Source organism: Ornithodoros turicata, chromosome 7 (assembly GCF_037126465.1).
Source record: "Ornithodoros turicata isolate Travis chromosome 7, ASM3712646v1, whole genome shotgun sequence".
In the NCBI taxonomy this organism is placed as follows: Eukaryota; Metazoa; Arthropoda; class Arachnida; order Ixodida; family Argasidae; genus Ornithodoros; species Ornithodoros turicata.
The window spans coordinates 47,247,156-47,266,687 of record NC_088207.1 but is presented as its reverse complement, the minus strand read 5'-3'; the positions used below and the strand labels follow the sequence as shown (position 1 = coordinate 47,266,687).

The 19,532-nt window shown below is 46.0% G+C and overlaps 2 protein-coding genes across 5 annotated transcripts in view; one reads left to right on the top strand and one right to left on the bottom strand.

Annotated features, from left to right (window-relative positions):
• LOC135401321 (serine/threonine-protein kinase D3-like) overlaps window positions 1–19,420 on the bottom strand; it is an 88,308-nt gene extending 68,888 nt beyond the window's left edge. The window contains exon 1 of the mRNA XM_064633659.1: window positions 18,989–19,420. Within this exon, the coding sequence (XP_064489729.1) occupies window positions 18,989–18,991 (3 nt within the window). The 5' untranslated portion in view covers window positions 18,992–19,420. The remainder of the gene's footprint in view (window positions 1–18,988) is intronic.
• LOC135401323 (uncharacterized) overlaps window positions 1–19,532 on the top strand; it is a 70,490-nt gene that overhangs the window by 46,027 nt on the left and 4,931 nt on the right. Inside the window, exon 4 of one of the 4 annotated variants that reach the window (XM_064633662.1) lies at window positions 15,069–15,219. The exons of the other annotated variants lie outside the window; for them this stretch is intronic. The gene's annotated coding sequence lies outside the window, so the exon portion shown is untranslated. The remainder of the gene's footprint in view (window positions 1–15,068; window positions 15,220–19,532) is intronic. 4 annotated transcript variants of the gene reach the window in all.

Genomic DNA, 19,532 nt, shown 5'->3' with positions numbered 1-19,532 from the left:
TACTTTTATAGTCAATAAATTTTGGATCCGAACCTCGTTGGCGACGAGACGCCTCCTGTGGAAGCAAAAACGCAAGCGCGTAGACAAAGAGGAAAAATTACGCCGCTCTATCGCCGCGTACCCACATGCGGATAATGTGCGCGGTAAACTGGCCTTGGAGGTGACACGGGCTCGAATCCTGTCACCGGCTGTGCTGTCTGAGGTTTTCCCTGGGTTTTCCGAAGACTTTCCAGACTAATATCGGCACAGTTCCCCCTGAAGTCTGCCCAGGACGCATATTAACCTCCCCTGTCCCCCACTCCTTCCTGCTGTCCTCTCTCTCCACCTGTCCACGACTGTACGCCGCTGATAGCCACAGTTGCTTCGCGGCGCTAACATGAAATTAAACAAAATGTTACTAATGCAAATCAGTGGAGTTGAACTTATGTTGGCACTACCTGTAAAGAGAGGTGGGGGGGGGGGGGGGTATAATAAATATTGGGAAGAGGCTATGTAGATTTAATGGGCCACTGCTGCACCTAATTCCTTTTGATTCAGGGCAGACTCCCAGAAGGCAGTCACGGGTACAAAAAGGAAGAAAATATAGACATTATAAAATAAAACGTAACACAATGTTCATGGTTTTAGGACGATTTTTCGCTGTTCTGTCAGTCTTTTGAGGTGTTCCCAATGTATAGTAGGCGGCGCTGTATCCAGCTTTGTAGCACGTCCGGTGGCTTCTCATTTTCGGTTTCGGTATCGCGAAACAGCATCGTGATGACATCCCCCGTCTTGCTCATTAGAGTGTCAGTCAATGGTGCGTCTGTTCGTAGTTTGCTTCACTCCAGTAAAATATGTTTGAGATAACGAGAGATAACGTTTGAGATAACGTCTGTGTCGTCCCTAATTGTTGGTCTGCCTCGGCCAAATCTCGTTGTTTATGTTTGAGATTTTCAGGTGCTTCGCCACATAATGTACAGGTGGGAAAAGTTCGTTTCTTCTGGTATTTGTTAGTAAGCATCCTGTCCGTGAAGAAAGAGGAACCAGAGACACGAAGGAGATTTGGACGGACACAACAGAGAATTGTTGCGTCCGTCCCAATCTCCTCCGTGTCTCTGGTTCCTCCTTCTTCAAGTATGCACCAGCTTGTCAGCGTCCTCTCTCTTTTATCAGTCATCCTGTCCGTGCTTGCAAGATTATGCTCCGCGAGAGGGTGATAGCGATGGTTCTTCCTCACAATATTCAAAATTTCGACACTATTTTCTGACTTAATTATTCGATTAAATTTTGTTACTTTATAGACAAAGATGCAACGAAGCAATAACAGTCTTTGCCCCTTCCCCTTCATGTCTTAGGACAATCCAGAATATGCGAACAGCCCAAAGGATTCGCATAAAGCCGATAACAGCGACACAACGAAGGTATACAACAAGTAAAGCGGCAAAGAAACCTCATCCGAAATGCACGCAGCCCCGAAGCCCCCGATTCGCAGGGAAAACAACAAAGACACGTCCTTGTGCCACCGACGTAACACACCCTCTCATCCCAAGAGGGAAATTCCAGCCAAGGCTGTTGAGCGAGCGCAAGGACGCCCGAAAAGCCCAGGGAGGGGTCACTGGGTCTGGGTCACTCACTACGAACATCGCACTAGTTTGAATTGCGTCACTGCATTCCGGGCATTCCTCGAGGCGGAAGACGCCGACGGTTTCCACGTCTTTCCTCTTTTGTCTGTCTGTCTTCATTTTAGCGCATGAGTTTTGTTTTTGTTTTTCCTCTAGAACCCGATATAGCTCGGTCTTTCGCGACTCATTTCCGGGGGTGAAGCAGTTTCATCTGCACTTATTGGAAAGGTAATTATTTCAATCCTAAATTTGTCAGCCGAAGCACGCGTATGCGTGGGAGCATGAATCCCAGACGCCGTACACTTGAGATACGAAGAAAAAAACAAAACAAAACTGGGGGAGAATATACATTTATTAGAGGGAACGGTCTGCCAGACCAAGGTCGGCATGCTATTAAAAAAAATAAATAAAAAGAGCTAACAATGTTTTTGGAACAGCTCGTCTGGCATAGTGGTTAGAATGAGACTTTAACAGGGAGTCTTCCTTCTGTCTCCTCCACCCTATGTATTTGTATATACAGGGTGTGTGTATAAAAATAAAATCAATCAATCAATGATCGCCTTCCGCGCCGAGACTGGGAGGTGACACGGGTTCGAATCCCGGCACCGGCTGTGCTGTCTGAGGTTTTCCGGCAGACTTTCCAGACGAATGTCGACACAGTTCCCACATGAAGTCGACCCAGGACGCATACTAACCCTCCGCCCCCCCCCCCTTTGTCTCTCACTCCTCTTTGCTGTAGTATCTCCATCTGTCCACGTCTGTACGCCGCTCCTAGCCACAGTTGCTTCGCGGCGCTGACACGAAATGAAAAGTCGTTTTGGGGACTATATGCGCGGAAGTTTATGCAAAGTTTAGAGACTGTATATACTTGTAGTACTGGGGAGTAAATTTTCGGGGTCGGTGGACTCAAAATGGGGAATAATTGATATCTGGAAGACGGGAACGAGCTTTCCGTAAGTCTTCACTCTGAAATCTACACGTATACGCAAAAAAAAAGGGCGAAAAAATAACTTTTTACACTTTCATTTACCGATTTGTAATTAGCTGCAGAGACCCCACGTCACAGTTTCTTCAGCTACAGCCCTACCCCAAACAGCACAATGTAGTGAAAGTCGAGTGCAATAGGGGTGGACGGGTAGGTGGAAGGCCCTGAACAGACTCGTGAAACTAAAGAACATCGATAAGACACATACGGTCCACCCCCTATTGCACTCGACCTTCAGTACATTGTGCTGCTTCGTACCGCGAGCCAGTAGGATCGACACCACGCGCAACGAACCCGAATTTCTTCACGAAATCCCGTCAATCTACTTCCTCATCTTACATCAGCAACCCGCTCGTGGGTCGCCGCAAAAATTCCCAGCATTCCTAGCGCGACATCCGAAAGAGGCTGAACTGCGGAAGCCGCGAGCTTTTGACAAATGGCCGTCAGGTTAGTTGCTTGGTGCTCATCCCACTCATTGTCATTTTACATCTCACGCAGTCCCGTCGGCATTGGGGTAGTGGGCAACAACACAGGTGGCGAATTTTCCCATTCATCATCATCTGTGTATTTGTTGTTGTTGGTGGTGGAGGGATTCGTTGCGCTCGTCGCAGTTAGAAAAACAACATTTATCATTAGTCTTTTGGAGGCCTTCGTGAAGTTATGACTGATGATGACGACTTTCACGGATTGTTTGTAAACACGTGGAAGGTTACATGCGCGAAACGCGTGCACGGCTGCTGGTCGTCGTGGCTTTGAAGGACGTTCGTAAAATTCTGTTCAAATAGCAAATGTTCCAGTTCTACTATCGTTTATTGTAACAGAAACACTTAAGGATAAAGTAACATTTCCTCCAGCCTGAAAGAAGAGAGAGACAAAACACAAAGCACACACGCAGGACAAGGCTTTGATGTTCAACGTGCATCATGTCACACCTCGACAGGTGATCAGTAAAGGACTCTGTTCGTGGCACGGAGGATCGGCCCAGGACCTCACTTTTAGGTCTTAGAAACACCGTAAACGAACCAGGAACCGTGAACCAGGTCTCTCGGGCGAAAACCACGTGAGCACGTGTAGGTTTCGGTTGAGCAAGTTTGAATATGGTGCAGTGAGAGGAGTAAGAACTCGATTTGATGTCTCCGTTATCGGTTCTTTTAAACGGACGGGGAGCAATATGTGCTCAGCTTAAAACACGCGGGAAACTTCGCGTAGCAGCAGTGCTGTCTCTTTTCTTAATCTGTCTCTGCAAGAAGACTGGTGAAACCATGCAGCTGCCCATATATAGTCTTCATTAATGATCGCCTGCAAACGTCAAATGTGTAAAATGCGAATAAACGTGGATGTTGCATTAAGGAAAAGCTGGGTAAAGTGAATTGAATTGAATGAATTCGTAATATACCTAAATTGAAATTGAATCTGGAACAAAATTCGTAAGGCAGAAAAGCCGCCATCAGCCGTGCTCCTTACCATAAATCTTTCGACATAATTAATCCTCTCTCTCGGCATCAGGATTGATCGAGCTATCGAATCGTAGACTGGGAAAAAAGGGTCCAATGCAGTCTCCAGAGAAAGACACGCCGTAATCTGACGAAGCCATTGTTACTGATAAGAAAGAAAAAAAAAAGTCTGTTGACGGATGGGTGGGACGACATATAAAGATAATGCCAAGATAGCGTTCATTTCACGCGCAACAGCGACTGGCGCCCCATTGTACAGGTTCCTATTCCCAGTGGCGTCATCGAAATTTCTAGAAATTCCTTCCGTTATATTTTTCTTAGCTGTAATTGAAAATATGAGAGCGCTTCACCCGACTGCAGCATGTCTAACTTCCCGCGAGGGACTCATCAGCGCGTGCACAGCAGTCTCCAGACGGGAACAACATATCTAAGGGTTCGGGGACGTAACATACTGGGATGAAGCGGACAGATCAAGCACGTAAGAATGAATAAATGAGTAAATAAATAAGATGGGTCTTCCTGCATCCTTTGGAATTGCACGTTGAATAATGTGCTATACGTGAAACAAGCAACAAGTTTTCGCCTTATTAACGCCTGTTCGGTCATGGGGCATCTTGAACTCGACGAGAACCAGCGAAGGTTGAAAAGCACATTGTTATACGTTCGTAGACGTGATGGGAAATACCAGAAATACCTTCCGTGCCGTCCTAACCTGAACCGGCCATTATGGGTGTCTCTATCTCTTTCTTTCTGTTTCTCTCTCCGTATGTCTTCTGTCTGCCTCTCTCTGGCTAGCATGTGCTTCCTGTTCAGTGACGAACGCTCAGCACAATACCCTCCACAGGGATGGATAGATGCCTCTTCTGCAAATTTAGCTGCTATCGCAAAAGTCGTAAGGGCCAGCGACATTCTCTTTATGCAGAAGCCCGCTAATACATATACAAACATCGTCACAAAGAAGAGGTCAACTTCAAAATTATAGATGGGACGAATCCAGAATTTTCCGATCCAGGATGGGACGAATCCAGGATTCCACGGAAGGTTCTGCAAATCCTCGAATATTTCGAATACTTTCTTTAAAAAAAAGTTTAAACACCCAAGGGCAAAAAAAAAAAAAAAAAAATAACAAGAAAAAAAAAACACTTCAACCGAAAAGTGTTTTCAAGCAGAATTTGATATATTTGTTTAATGAAAAACAAAATTTTTATTCGCGATATATTAATTTTCGCAAACCGCATTTGGGAAGTTATATTCGCGAGTATTTAATTTCGCGATTCCAGTTCTGTTTCCTTCCGCGGAATCAATGTCAAGCTATGTTCGCGAGTACAATTTTTTCGCGATTTTTTAGCTGTCGCGAAATTCGCGAAAATTAATACATCGCGAATAAGAATACGTCTGCAGTAATTCATTTAACATGTTATTCATCGACTGGGCACTGGGATTCTGCGCGACGGCACTGGGAATCGGATTCACGAATCTCGAATCTCTGCCTATATATAGGATTCGCGGATTCCGTTGGCCCATCCCTATACTCCAAATCTATCAACGCTACGGCCACCGTTTGTGCTTTCGTCGGGGAATTCGAGAAACATGATCCTCGCAAATCCTCCGGTGGACCGTAAGTATTCGTACAGTGCTGGACAAAGGTATACGGAACACGCTCCGGTACATTCCTTCCTCAGAGTGATACCGTATACGGACTTGCAAACAAGTGACTGAGTTGCCTGTACCGTGTATTCACACGAGCGACATTCCCCGGAGAAGCGGAAGACGCGGCGTAATACGTCATAGCTTTCTGAGCGCGAGCGCTCAACGTCCAGTGTTCACGTACACTGCTAACCGTGGGGAATATCCTGCAACACAGTCACAAAGATATTCCGTAGCAGACGACAGGAAAGACTCTGACGGTGTCGTCTGCTAACTGCGCGGTACGCCACTCCCGATATTCCGCACCGTGTGAATGCTCACATAACGGAACTTCGCCTCTATGAGCAGTGGTTTTGCTTTTTCTTCCACTAGAATCTTCCGTGAGGATGTCTCTCGTGTGAAAATACACAGATAGGCATATCTCTAAGTCCGTACGGTCCCATTTGCTGCTAGCGTGCCACTCTCAGGATGGAATGCACCGGAGCGTGTGTTCCGTAAACTTCTGTCCAGCACTGTACATCCTTCGACTCTCTCTCTCTCTCTCTAAGCACTGCGCCACAACTCGCGATATGCCCCACGGTACACGAATTATGGCGACGCCCGCGCATTGATGAACAGCGCTGGCGTGAGAAGGGAGGGGTCCAAAGAGCTTGCCATTTCAGACAATCCGCTCACTCGAAGAAGGCCTAGAGAGAATAGAGATCTCTTCAGGAAGAAAGATGATAAGACGCCTCGTGAAATATGGAAGACTCGCGCCTGACATTCGCTGCAAAAGCCCGTCATACGCGTTTCATTCGTCTCCATTCCAGGAACAGCTTCTGCGGCAACTCCTCTGACTTTGCCTGTTGGGTTCGTTCTAAAAAAATAATAAGATTTGCAGATGGTTTTGTTCTGGGATGTGGGCGGACTGGAACTGGAGGCGTGTGGGAGAGAGATGTACAGCGTAATAGTATATAGACGGACGAAAGCGATTTATTTATAACGGTACACGAACTGCCGTTATGAGAAAATGGTTCGGTGAGAAAAAATTCGAGAGTTCTCAAAGTGATGCCCGGGAGCAAGATGTTCAGTTTTTTGCTACTGCCCTCGCAGAAGAAATAGGCTTCGAGCTAAAATTAGGTCGACTCAAAAGGAGGTCGTATGTTCAGTGATATGTTCAAAACTGAGGCACGAATGTTCAGCTAAGATGCTGTGAAATGAGAGGTTTTCTCCTTTTTCCCACGCTAGCACCACTTTCTGAAAGGCGCCTTCGCCGCGCGACAGGAAATGCTGCGGCGAAGCGACCTTCAGGGAGTACTGCTATCACCGCAAGTCACCATTTGTGCGCAATTTTCGACCGAATTTACCACCTGTGCGCGGCGTGCACCACATTCGCACAAATCGTTCTTTTGCCGCGACCATTTTGGATAATTCGAGCGCCCTCCAGCAGAACAGACTGCTAGAGCAGATCACGAAATCATGTTGACATTGATCTGCAGTATGCGTCGGTGTATATACGCTTGCCGTGCAGAACTATACCTAGCATAGTCATCGGACTATAACAACAACACCTACATGATGATGTGGTGACATGAAGTGATAGTCATCAGACAAACAAAACGCTGGTACCCGAAATAAAAAGGATGACGTCAACACCCCTTCGTATTTCAGAACAGCCATGTTCGTAGGATTAATTCCCCCTCGTTTGCGAATTTCGTATTCAGCAAATCCTGCTCGTGGATCCAAAGGCTTTTTGTCCCCTTGGGCACACGAGCACATTTGCTTTCGCGCTGCAGACTTTCGGTCTAAACCTGGTTCACCTGGGAGCCCCCTAACGAACTTTTCCCAGCTAGTCTTTCGGCGCCTGGGTGTCCGCGTAGCTCTCTGTCGCTATCCAACCTTTTTGCTGGTGAAGACACGCTGTATAATAGAACAGACGTCAGGGCTCTTCGATCACCGCTAAATTATGCGTCCGCGCGCTCCACTGAGATTAGGGCCATCGAGATGTCGACGCCTGTTGCTCTTTCACTGCAGAAGACACGTAATGGTGAAGGTGGCCGTTGTTGGCCTCACGACGTCACGATGCGTCACGTCACGACTGTAGCTGGATGATGAGAGGAGGGTAGGAAGAAACTAATATCGGCGGTTGACCATGCACTCCAAATCCGAGCTAAGAGAGAACTCCAAAAAGCAGATCTAGCACATCATATACAGGGTGTTTGCACTAACGTGTCCAGAAATTATATTTAAAGCGAGCGATAAAAGAAAAGCAAGTGGTACTTTTCTGCTACTTGCGTAAGAAACAGGTACTGCTTCACTAGTAGCACCTGTTTCTTAGTCAAGTAGCTGAAAAGTAGCGCTCGTTTCTCTTTCATCGCTCGCTTTAAATAAATTTTCTGGACACGTTAGAACAAACACCCTGTATATTATGATGCATATACTGCCACACTCTATGGGGAAAAAAAGGAGTACTTTTACTCCTTGTGGGGACTAAACGCACTGCCACAAAAATAGTCCCTTTCGGGAGTAAATGAATGTCAGAGTGGAGACTGCATTTCACGCTCCGTTCTAAGAGTCCTATAGGTACATAATTCGTGTGCATGCATTTACTTTGAATCAAACCGTCAACCGTGATATATCGAGTGATGTAAAATCTTGCGACGCACATATAGGGCAAAATTTGCGAAGAAAGAAACGCTAACTGTTTCTTACTCTGTGTGGGTGGAAAATTGCTAAGTTGGCTGAGCTATACAACCTTATGCTACCAAATTGACCAAGAACACATATTTACGTAGACTGTTGCATTTCGAGAGACCATTTGCGAAGTTCAGTGACAATTTGCAGTCCTGGGGAGTAAACGTTGGGTCAAGGGACTAAAATAGGGAGTAACTGCAGTCTAGGGGACAAGAAGCTGCAATTACTCCCCATTTCACTCCTTTTTTTTTCTATTTTTTTTTTTTTTTTTTTTTACAGTGCATCTGCCAGGGTAGCACGGGTCCGACGATGATTGCAATGTAACCAACGCACCAGCAGTACGAATATACTCGCGCAAGAGCACGTGCAGCAAAATGAAAATGCTTGCAAAACGAGAGCCATTCAAATTTCGAATACTGCTTTCACTGTCATTCACTTCAGCAAAGCACACGCGCGCACACATACAAAACAGAAGACAAATACATGAAGAGACGATGTGTTCTCGCATATCCACATACAGCGTCTCTTCATTTGCATAGCGCGCGCATGCTTTATGTGGCGTACGCCATTAATTTTTCCCGCTAATGCGAAATAGCGACAGTGAAGGGGACAGCTTATCAGCCAACGCGTCATACAACGTTAATGCTGCACTCAACGAGTGACCATTTACTTCCGCTTCCCTTCTGCACTTATGGGCTCCCACTGTCACGTTCCCACTCTTCCCCTTTTCTTCTCTTCGCTGCGGTGGATGTGCAAGAAATGATACGCGATCTCGCGAGAGGACAATAATCGTATAGCTCACCTGTGGCGCGCGCGAGACAGGCTTTTGATCTGCACACCCTCAACTCCTTCACAGATCCCGTAAGTGAATGAGGGATGGTGACGTCATTCCGAGCGTGCCGCAAGTATCGCCGCGCCGTGTACGTATAGGAGAAACTTTCCGTGGGAAATGAGACCTCGTGGCTGCTCCCTATACGTTGATCAGACTGATCTGACTGCGTCACGCCAGGAGATCGGGCCGGGCCTCCAAAATCACGCTCATGACATGGTTTTTGAGTGCGTTCTTGTAAATGAAACTGTGCAGTGACGAGATAGCTTGCAGGGAAATTATTTTGCTTGGTGTCATATAATTATATTATATATAGAATTATATATAATATTATATATAATATTATATATAGAATTATATATAATACTATATATATAATTATATATAATATAATAATAATTATTAGACTGCTTCTTGAATGAAGCTGGGTTTCGAGCGGTGATAATTTCGCAGCTCCTTTAACTTATACGCTAGCTGGCGACTGTGCTTAAAAAGGGTACGAAACTGGGCTGTTTGGTCTGATTTTACATGCTTATAACTCTAATTCGGAAATCAGGGTCAGATTCCAGAGACTTTTAAATTAACTCTTTCGCTAAAGGGCGACGTTTATACACACACTGATGTCTTCCTTTTCACCTTTTTCGTATCGCCTACACAACATATCAGACTACGGTCAGGTGCTTGATTTAGCAAACAAGCTTGAGCAAAAGCATGAGACGATGCCAAGTTGATTGCGGGCATTCAAGTGCATTTATGTTCGTGCTATACGGGCACGGACAATGGCGTAAGTGATCTACGCGAAAGAGACATTAGACTTGGTAAAGAATTTTTGTCGACAAAAGCAAGCGACGCACAAGGACGCTAAAAGCAGACGCAATTGATTTGTAGGTTGGCACGCACGTTAACTGGCCAGGTTATTAAAACGGATTTAAAAATACGAAATTTACTTTCAACGAGTAAATAGTTTAGAGTTTTAAAAGTTTTATCACACGCATTTTACTTCAGTGAGTGGCCCACATCATCATTGTGCATGCATCACTGAAGGACGTCTGGCACGAGCTTCATAAATAATGGTATTGGCGTAATGGCACAATGAATGACATTAGATGACAAGGGTTTTAAACGAATGGAGGATAGCAAATAGTAACGTAATACGACGCACTTCTATTCCACAATTCGCTCAAGTATGAAGAAGAGGGAGACTTGAAACGTTGTTTGCCAGACATGGTTGGGTCTCCTCAAAGAAGACTATAAACGTGCTCTACCCTATTTTCGCGGGACACGACTTACTCAGAGACAAAGCGATCTTATCCTCGCTCACTTCGGTTCTACTGTTTTTCTTATCGCATCAATACGAAGGAATGGCGTTGTAGACGGGCTCTAACGTCTATGGGAACTGGGAGAGAACGCAAGGCGCCCCGAGGGCCGTGCGGTGCGCTACCCAATATGTAGTTCAATTCGGCAAAGCAGATAATTTGCGCGACAGAAGCTGGTCAATAACTTCTACGTGGCATGTCGATTGCGCCCTGTATGGAAGGACTTAGCGTTGCAGCTTTCGTAGTTTGTAAAGGAATTCATGTTTTCATTGAGGCTATGTATGTTCGCTGAGCGTGGGTGTATACACATCGCAGTGAAGAGCGTGCACTCTAAGGAATAAATGAGTAAGTTGGACAGCAATTACAGCATCTAGTCCACTAGTTTCCAATTACTCGCCATTTTAGTTCTCTGAGCATCAACTCCCGCGCATTATGTCCCGGAAGGGGCTGCTGGTTGTGGCAATGCATCTGATCTCCAAAACGACTCAAAAAGTTGCACTCTTTTTAGGGTGCAGTTTAAGGGGGAGATAGAGTCAATGTGGGGAGCAATTGCGCCTTCTAGATTTCAAAATACTTCCAAGTGACTGAAGAGAATCCCGCGGGCCAACTCTGTGCCCACAAATCTTAAGACGTCCGTGACAGGCGGGCGCAGCGACAAGACTCAAAGGCAAAAGACGAGAAGAGGGGTTTGCACGCTTCGCCCTCCCTTGGAAAAAAATTCTGGGAACGTCCATGGCTGGCAGGTTGTCCTATCCCTGCCGCTTGGGACGTTTTCGAAGTAGTACAGTAGTGGAGTATAGCTCGTAACATTTCGCACGAATGCCGCTCCCTATGCCTTCTACCATGATGTGACGTAGATTGCCCTTACTTCGAGTACGTGATTGGCTCTTCGCCTACGACCCACAGAACGTCATCCTTCGCGAGACAGCGTATACTCCTTTATTAGGTTGCGTTGACGCCGTGCCCGCCACGACGTCAGCTGTAATTGTCACCGGAGCCTCGAGGCAAAGAAACTGGAGACGCAAGCACGCGACACAGTGGAGGCCGCCCACATGTGTGTCTACGCGATCAAAGAGAAGGCGCCTACAACGACACACAGTATTCGGACCGCATGAAAGGACACCGCAACGATTGAGAAATAATGTCGATCATTCTGCGCACACACACACACGACACCGTGGGAATCGCACTTATGTCGCAGTTCGAAATGAAACATGGAGCAATTATATCTCGCCTATCGTCGCACTCATCTGATCTCGAAAGCCACACTCCTTGTCTTCTGTGTTACACCGTTGTATCTCGATTGAGGTCGACAAATACCGCACACGGCAAACTCAGCATTGGCAAAATGGTCACGGCTATGCAAATGCGCGAAATGGTCAGTAGACTCTGTGAAAAAAAAAAAAAAAAGTGTAAACTGAGGAGCAGTTACATCTTCTAGTCCGCTAGATTGGAATTACTCCCATTTTAGTCCTCTGACCCTAAAATTTACTCCTCAAACAATCCCGAAACTTCGCATAAGCTTTCGCGTGTGGTTGTGGCAATGAATCTACTCCAGAAAACGACTAAAATTACGCTTTTGTTTCCCCTTGGAGCGTACGTGGAACGGTCAAGGGACATTATAGCGAGTTTTAGTATAACGTACGCTGTCGCCTTTGCGTACATAAGGGATAGCGTGGTGGTTCTGCGCAATGCGCGAAGCTCTGCTTGTGTCTTGCGCGTGCGTAGAACCACCAACGCTATCCCTTACCCTTATCCCTGAGCTATCCCTTATCCCTGAGTGCAAGGAACCCGAGATAAATGAGCGAGGCACACTAAGGGTGTATTCGCACGGAATATTCTAGGGGAAGACAGCGCAAAACCTTACGGGAAGAGAAGTGCCGCCGTTATAGAAGTTCCGCCGCGTGTTATGGTGAGCATTCACACGGTGCAAGAATATCTGGGGTGGGGTACCGCGCGCGTAGCAGACGACACAATCGTCCTGTCGTCTGCTACGGAATATCGTGTGGCCGAACCGCGGGCAATTCCCAACACCATGTAGTGACCAAGCCTGATCGCTTGAGCGACGTGACGTAACAACTAAGAATGCGCCAATCACGACGTTGCTTTCAGCGGCCGTAGCTATGGAGACGAACCGCCATCAGCCGCACGGGCAGCCAATGGTAGCCACAGAAAGCATGTGTTTCAAAATCCTCTGTGACGATTGGCTGACATCGTGGCTGGCTGCTGCGATTGGCGGACTTTATGTGTCTACGTGCGAAGGAGTGAAAGGAGGCATTAAGCAGGCCTTATGTATCTAGGTGGCGTTCGTGGCCAGAAGAGCACGAAAAGACATGACTACGAGCGCTCTCTCTCACGTGATAGCAGAGACGTATGACGTTTTGCGCATCTTCCGCTCGAATATTCTGGGGAATGTCTTTCGTGTGAATACATGATACCCGGACCAAGAACAACTGCGCTGTTGTACTACATAAGCTTAAAGGGGCACTAAAGCGCAAAAATTCCTCCTCGTGGGATGAAAATGCCGTTACCTCGACACCAACACAAAAAGCATGGAAATCATCCGTTGCGTAGTTCGTTGTTTGATTGATAGAAAAAACCGTAATTCACACTTTCCCTCTCCCTCCTTCTAAAGAAAGCCGCCAATGAGGAGAGACCTCGGATTGGTCTCCTCAAACGATCTCCCGCGATGATTGGACAAAACGTTTGCGGATACCAATGAGAGAGCGCTCCGCATCGTCGGCCTTCTCAGGAAGGAAAGGGAGAGGGAGTGCAGGTTCTTTCACTCGCAAATCTCGAACTGCGCAACAGACGACTACCGTTCCTTTTGTGATGTCAAGGTAACTGCATCTTTAATTCCGCGAGGAGAAACTATTGCACTTTAGTGCCTCTTTAATTGTACGTGAAATCGCATGTGCTCTCTTGGCTTCACTGTGCCTTTTCATAACGTTCCGAGTTGCCTCTTTTGTCCAACCAAAGGACCGTTTCCCAGACCTTCTTTTCTTAAGTTCATCTTCCCCTCATCCAGCACCTCCCTGCCACCATGCAGAGTTCGCACCCGTTCAATCTCTATTAATCATCAACACGAAGATTCCCACTTCCATTGTGTAAAACATCAACGTCCGAAAGTTCGTTCTTTCCACAATAGAATGGAATAACCTTTCAGAAGAAGTCATCTCCCTGAATTCCATTCACCATTTTCACGATGCTTTGATCAACATGCTCTTGTATAGATTCTTTTCAATATGGTATACTGCTGTGTATTGTATTGTATACGCATTATATTTCCCGTATTGTCTGTGTATTGCGCGCACGTGCCCTTCTCCGGAAGGGGTGCAAGTCCAGCGCGGAAGTTCTGAGCGTTCATTCGGCTGGTCCAGGTCATTTTCTTAAGCGGGTATGTGACCAGCATCAAGCTCTGACGTCAGCAGAGAGAGTACTGTGACATCATGGAGACCCCGTACAATCGTCCTAACCAGGGTCCTAACAATAGACTATTCCCAACAAGCACCGATATAAAAAAAATGCACATAAAACGGGCTGCTTCTTCTGGACGCGCGCCTTTTACGACGCCTTTTCACAAGACGCAAGCCCCTCTTTGAAATTGCGAAAAAGTGCCGTAAAACGACAACGGAGTCACGTCACCTTCTAAAGCACAGGGGCCATCACAGAGCCCTGGGTATAAAACGACAGAGAAGAGTGTCGCCGTGAAAATCGTGCGTCGTGGATTTTCTAAGCGGCTCACCATATGAAGGAAGGCTCACGGTGTTGCCAGATGGCCCGCCGGTGTGATCGTATTTCTGACAGAAACGGCAACGAATACAGTCCGAGGGAAAGAGAGGAGTAAATAGGGAAGCGGTTACGGCTTTTAGTCCCCCAGATTGCAATAGACGAGTTCAGAAACTCCCAGTGTTCTTTGCGCACGCATTGCATCCTGGGCGCTTGCTGAGCGGGGGAACGATGAATAATCCTTCACACATTTCGCTTTCGCTGACCTTGACACGTCGTGGACAATGGACCGGTAGGGGAGAAATCGGAACAGTTTGGAGGCCACCCGTTTCTTTCATATTAGTAAACTCTCACAGTTCAAAGCGGCGCTAAGCACTCTGGGATTTTCTGAACTCGTCTATTACTCCTAACTTTGAACCTAACCCTGACCCTAAATTTTACTTCCAGCACTCCAAATAGGCCGTAAATTTCGCATAAACTTCCGCGAGTGGTTGCGGCAACGCATCTAATGGACCTTTTACACAACGGCTTATGTGCATGCGCATGACCTTGAGGCGCCGGAGAGGGTTATCTCCGTCTCCGTTAGATGGCGCAGTATGGGGATGACAGAAGTGAGAACCAGTGGGGAGACCGCACGAACGGCGCGAGCTCGTCGGTCCCATTCCGGACCGGTTTTGGTCCTTTGTGCTATCTGCGTGGATTTTGTTTTGACGCGCTCCGAGCGTGGTTCGCTGGAGAGCCGCTAAGATACGACGCGTATGTGAAAAAGGTCAATTCACAAGAGGACTAAAAGTTCACCTTATCCAATACACTAAAACGTTGTTATTTTTCCAGCATTCCTCAACATTGTTCAACATTATAACGGTGCAGAGAAGCCATTCCTGATGCATCATCCCGCACCTACGAAAAGGTTGCCCGTTTCGGACACCGCGGAATAGATAAAAGATGCGGTCCAAGAAAAAAGGGAGTGGTTTTAGCCCTCTTGGTGAGTAGATACATTACCACAATCATTAGTCTTTGTAGGGACCAAAAAAAAATATTTGCGAGTGGGTGATAATAACCAGCGTTCCCAAAAGCATAAGCAATATTCTCGTTACCGGAGCAACAGATGAAAGCCATATTCTCATGTCCCTAGAATGCCATTGTTGCCCACAAAGCAAAGTGTTCGACAAAAGAAGGAGAAAGTCCATTACCAAAATCAGTGAAGGTGAAAAAGATATAATAGAATCATTTTCCACTTCAACGAGCAAACATATCTAAGCTGAATTTCTTGCACTGACTATGTCCCGCATATATATATGCATGACGTACACGGAGGCGTAATGAACAAATATAACTTAGAATTTGATTTCGTTCATTCTAATGCGCGGGCACGAACGGAAAGAATCCGTTTGAGAGTGTACAGCTGGATTCGCATTCTCCAAAAGTAAATGCATTCCTGCCATGACATGCATTTTTCAGTGGCACGATATGGCGCAGGGTCGGCCGTATAGCACCATGCAGGATTGCAAACGAATCCTTTTTGAACAGTGCGGTGAAAAAAAGAAAGAAAACTATTCGCGAAAAATGCATCCGTTCCGTTCGCTACATGAAAATTTCGTCTCAACGAACTCGATATATTGGAGTACGTTGCCGAAAATATACTGCGTTGTGTGAACGGCATACAGACTTCGACACTGTGTTGCGTCTTGACATGTGACAGGATAAAAACGTCAAATAAGTGTGACCGCAGTATAAAAGAACGGAATCTGTTCGTTGCACGCGCTGTGTGTGGTTCCTGACGTTTCAGGAAATTAACGTTTAATGAACTTGTCTCCTTGATGATTTAATAATTTACGCACGCTGTAAGAAGAAAAAAGGAATAAATTGTGGAGTGATTATAGCTTCTAGTCACCTAGATTGCGATTACGCCCCATTTCAGTTCCCCGATCCTGAAAATTTAATCGTCAGCACCGCAAACAATCGCTGAATCAGCAAATGGTACCCGGAATGCAACAGTCCACATGTATAGGTATGTGCTCGGATTTTGATGAAATCCGGGAATCTGATGAAACAAAGCAGTATGATTAAGTAATTACCAGCTATACTTAGTAATGAAACAGCTAGTGGTTCTTGCTCGGCAAATTGCGCTCGCGTCACAATATCTCATAACTGGATATATCAGTTTAATTCAAATCTAAAGTGTTTTCATTTGTGTACATAGCTCGTGCAGGACTGTAAAGACAAAGCATGAGATGCGGTCCCCAATCAGTCACTCATATAGCTCCAAAAGAGACTATACATACAGAAAAAGGGAGTAAAAGGGAGTAATTTTAGGAAGAAAAGGGAAGGGTACTTTTAGTTATTTTGGATACTAAATACATTAGAGTACTAATGCATGGCATCTAACCCATCAATGCATCTGGACCCCCCCAAAAGAACTGAAAGTACCCTTTTTCTTAGAGTGTGTACTGCAGTATAGCAACACTGTGCAGAATGAGAAACCAAGTAACCTTTCGCTATGCCCGGGCACGTCCGCCTCTTCTGAGGATCACTAGTGAATGCTACTGGCCGTTGTCATAAATCAAGCTTATCCACTGCTTCCATTAAAGTGACCCTGCTTCTGCGCAGTGTATCACAGATGGAAGGAGCGCTCACGCACGCATGCAAGCATGTTAACTCCCAAAAGCACTCGAAAGCATGCATGTACATGCACAACCTGTTTCTTTTTTCTTTTTTTTTGAGGGCCGCCTACGTTTTAGATGTAGATAGTAACAGCGACGGTGTCTATGCCGAAAGGGGAACGAACCTAGTTTTCTGTGGTAGATGTTTTATGCAGATTAGAATGCAAGGGGAAGCTTTGCACTTGCGCATTATTCTCCATTGCAGTTGTCTGATGCACCTGTGTTCTGTATTTTCCGTAGTCGACACGAAACAGGGATGAAAGAAGAAAGAACGTGACAAAAAAAAAAAAAAAAAATTGTGGTTAGCGCACTTGGGCGGCAATCAAGAGGTGCCTGGTTCAATACCCGCCGCTGTCTGCCTGGCTGCTTCGACGACTGCCATATTTCAGCCTTTTCGCTTTTGCAAAAAAAACTTGCTCGGTTGTTCGTACAGCCCAGACGGAGGAATAAATTGCCTCGAAAGGGAGAGCCCCCCCAACCATTGGCCGACTGAATAGCTCCTCACACCATTAAGAGGCGATTATTAGGAAAAAAGAATGGCGCAGACGAGGAAAATTGTATGCACAAACCGGTACGCGCGCAGCATGCGTAAACCAGAACAGGCGAGGACTAGTGGTGCAACTTTTCCTTCTCCCCCCCCCCCCCCCCCATCTTTCTCTCGTCTGCGATGATCGTGATCTGATGTCCCCCACAGACAAAAAGGACATAGGTCTAGCAGAATGAATGCATTCAACTTCTGCAAATCCTTACGATCAGAGCACAAACGTGAAACAGTGCGGTTTGTAAAAAAAAAGAAAGTAAACCTTCTGAAGCGGCCGCCACATTTAGCCTGTATGCGGTTAGCAGGTTTGGTAAACGTTGCGAGATTTGCTCTCTGCGTGCCGACGCCGCAAAACCGCGTCGTTCTCTCGTGCAGTAGTTAATTTGTAACTCACAACGGGAAACTGAATTATACGTTAGGAAATAATGAATGTCGGTCACCGTGCAATGAGCATGAATTGATTGAGTGCCAAACGTCCCAAGCTGATTTTCGAATGAGACCTAGCCTCCGAGTGGGTTAATTTTCATCGCCTGTTTGACCCGCGACATTAGTCACTTGTGCGCATTTCTGCTTTAAAGTTTATTTGTGACTATGTATAGCAACATATATCTGCCCTCTCCCTTATTTAAACCAGGGACTGCCACAATAACCTGGGAATTTGTAACTGCTTCATGCACATGAGGCAAGCGTAACTTTGTAAGTTTCTGCGGGCGAATGCAGGACACACATCTGTATCAATGTAACAAGACGCATTAACATAATAACGCGATTTAGCTGGTTGTTTGTTGTCCAAGAGAAGACAATAGACGAAGAGGAACATATATTTCGTCTGCCAGCAGGGCTGGACAAGCGTTTCAAATCTCAAGCCGTGACCCGGAAGGTGTGCCAGACATGACGTCGTAATGTCTATCCAACCGGATATTCAGCCATGCAAACCCGAAGACCTTGGTCCTTCGGTGAGGCGATGGTCAAGAAAGGTTGCATTTTGGGTTGCGTTTTTGAAAAAAAAGAAAAGAAAAAAACAATGCGCACTGTGGTATATTTCTCGCGGTAACCGTAGGTTTTGCCCGTCGCATCCAGCTTTTTGCGAAGTTACATCAGCAATGCACTTCACTATTGCTTACTGCTTCCCATAGCACGAAAAAAAAAAAAAAAAACGAAAAAAAAAAATCTCGTTATGTGGGAGAGTTAGAAGGTTAAAAAAGAAACAAAGAAAGAGATAGAAAACAAGATAGCGCAAGCTGTCGGAGGCGGTGTCCTGAAAATAAAAAGCGCGTCACTGCAAAGGCTTGTTATCACAGTACCGACAGTACTCCACAACTGCGTGCTATCATTGTATTGCGCTGTACTGAGGTGAACGGCACCTCCTTTAGAAAGTGAAGCAAAAAGGTGTGGACAATTTGATGTCCGTCCATTCTTCGATTTTCTTACTCCAGTTTTGCGCCCTCAAAGTGTGCCAAAGAAAGTAATCAACGCTCAAAAAACACAGCAAAACTTGTCCTCGCTCTTATTGCGGTGTATGTTATTTGATTAAACGCCAAGGTACTTACCATTGGCTTCCGAGGTAATTCGTTGAGTTGTATACAGTAGCGGATCTCACACAACTTCACCACCGCAGACGTGACTCTAACTTCCGTTGACGGTGTTGTTTAGGTGAGACCTTTATCCTTGCGATCACGATCGCCATGCGCAAATATCACATGACATTGAAATGATCGCGAAAATAAAAGCTATGATGCCGACACAACAACACAACGTACTGACATTTCCCACTTGGGGCTGCCTCTACAACGTGACGCGACAAAGTGCACAGAAAATAGCGCGAAATAACAAACTTGCACAGTATCAAAGTTGTTCTCGTCGCACCAGTGACTTCGCACTACAGTAACACATCAACCACGATCACCATTGTGCACCAAGTGGTACACAGCCTGTTAAATGCAGAACAATTTAATATTTCATCTCACAGGTGTCTATCAGAGGTTCACAAAGCAGCTCACAGGTGCCGGGAGTTGCGTGTTTGCGGCTTATCCGACATGCCATAACTTCGTGGAAAATATCTTTATACCTTCATGAAATGTAGGTGTTCTGCAA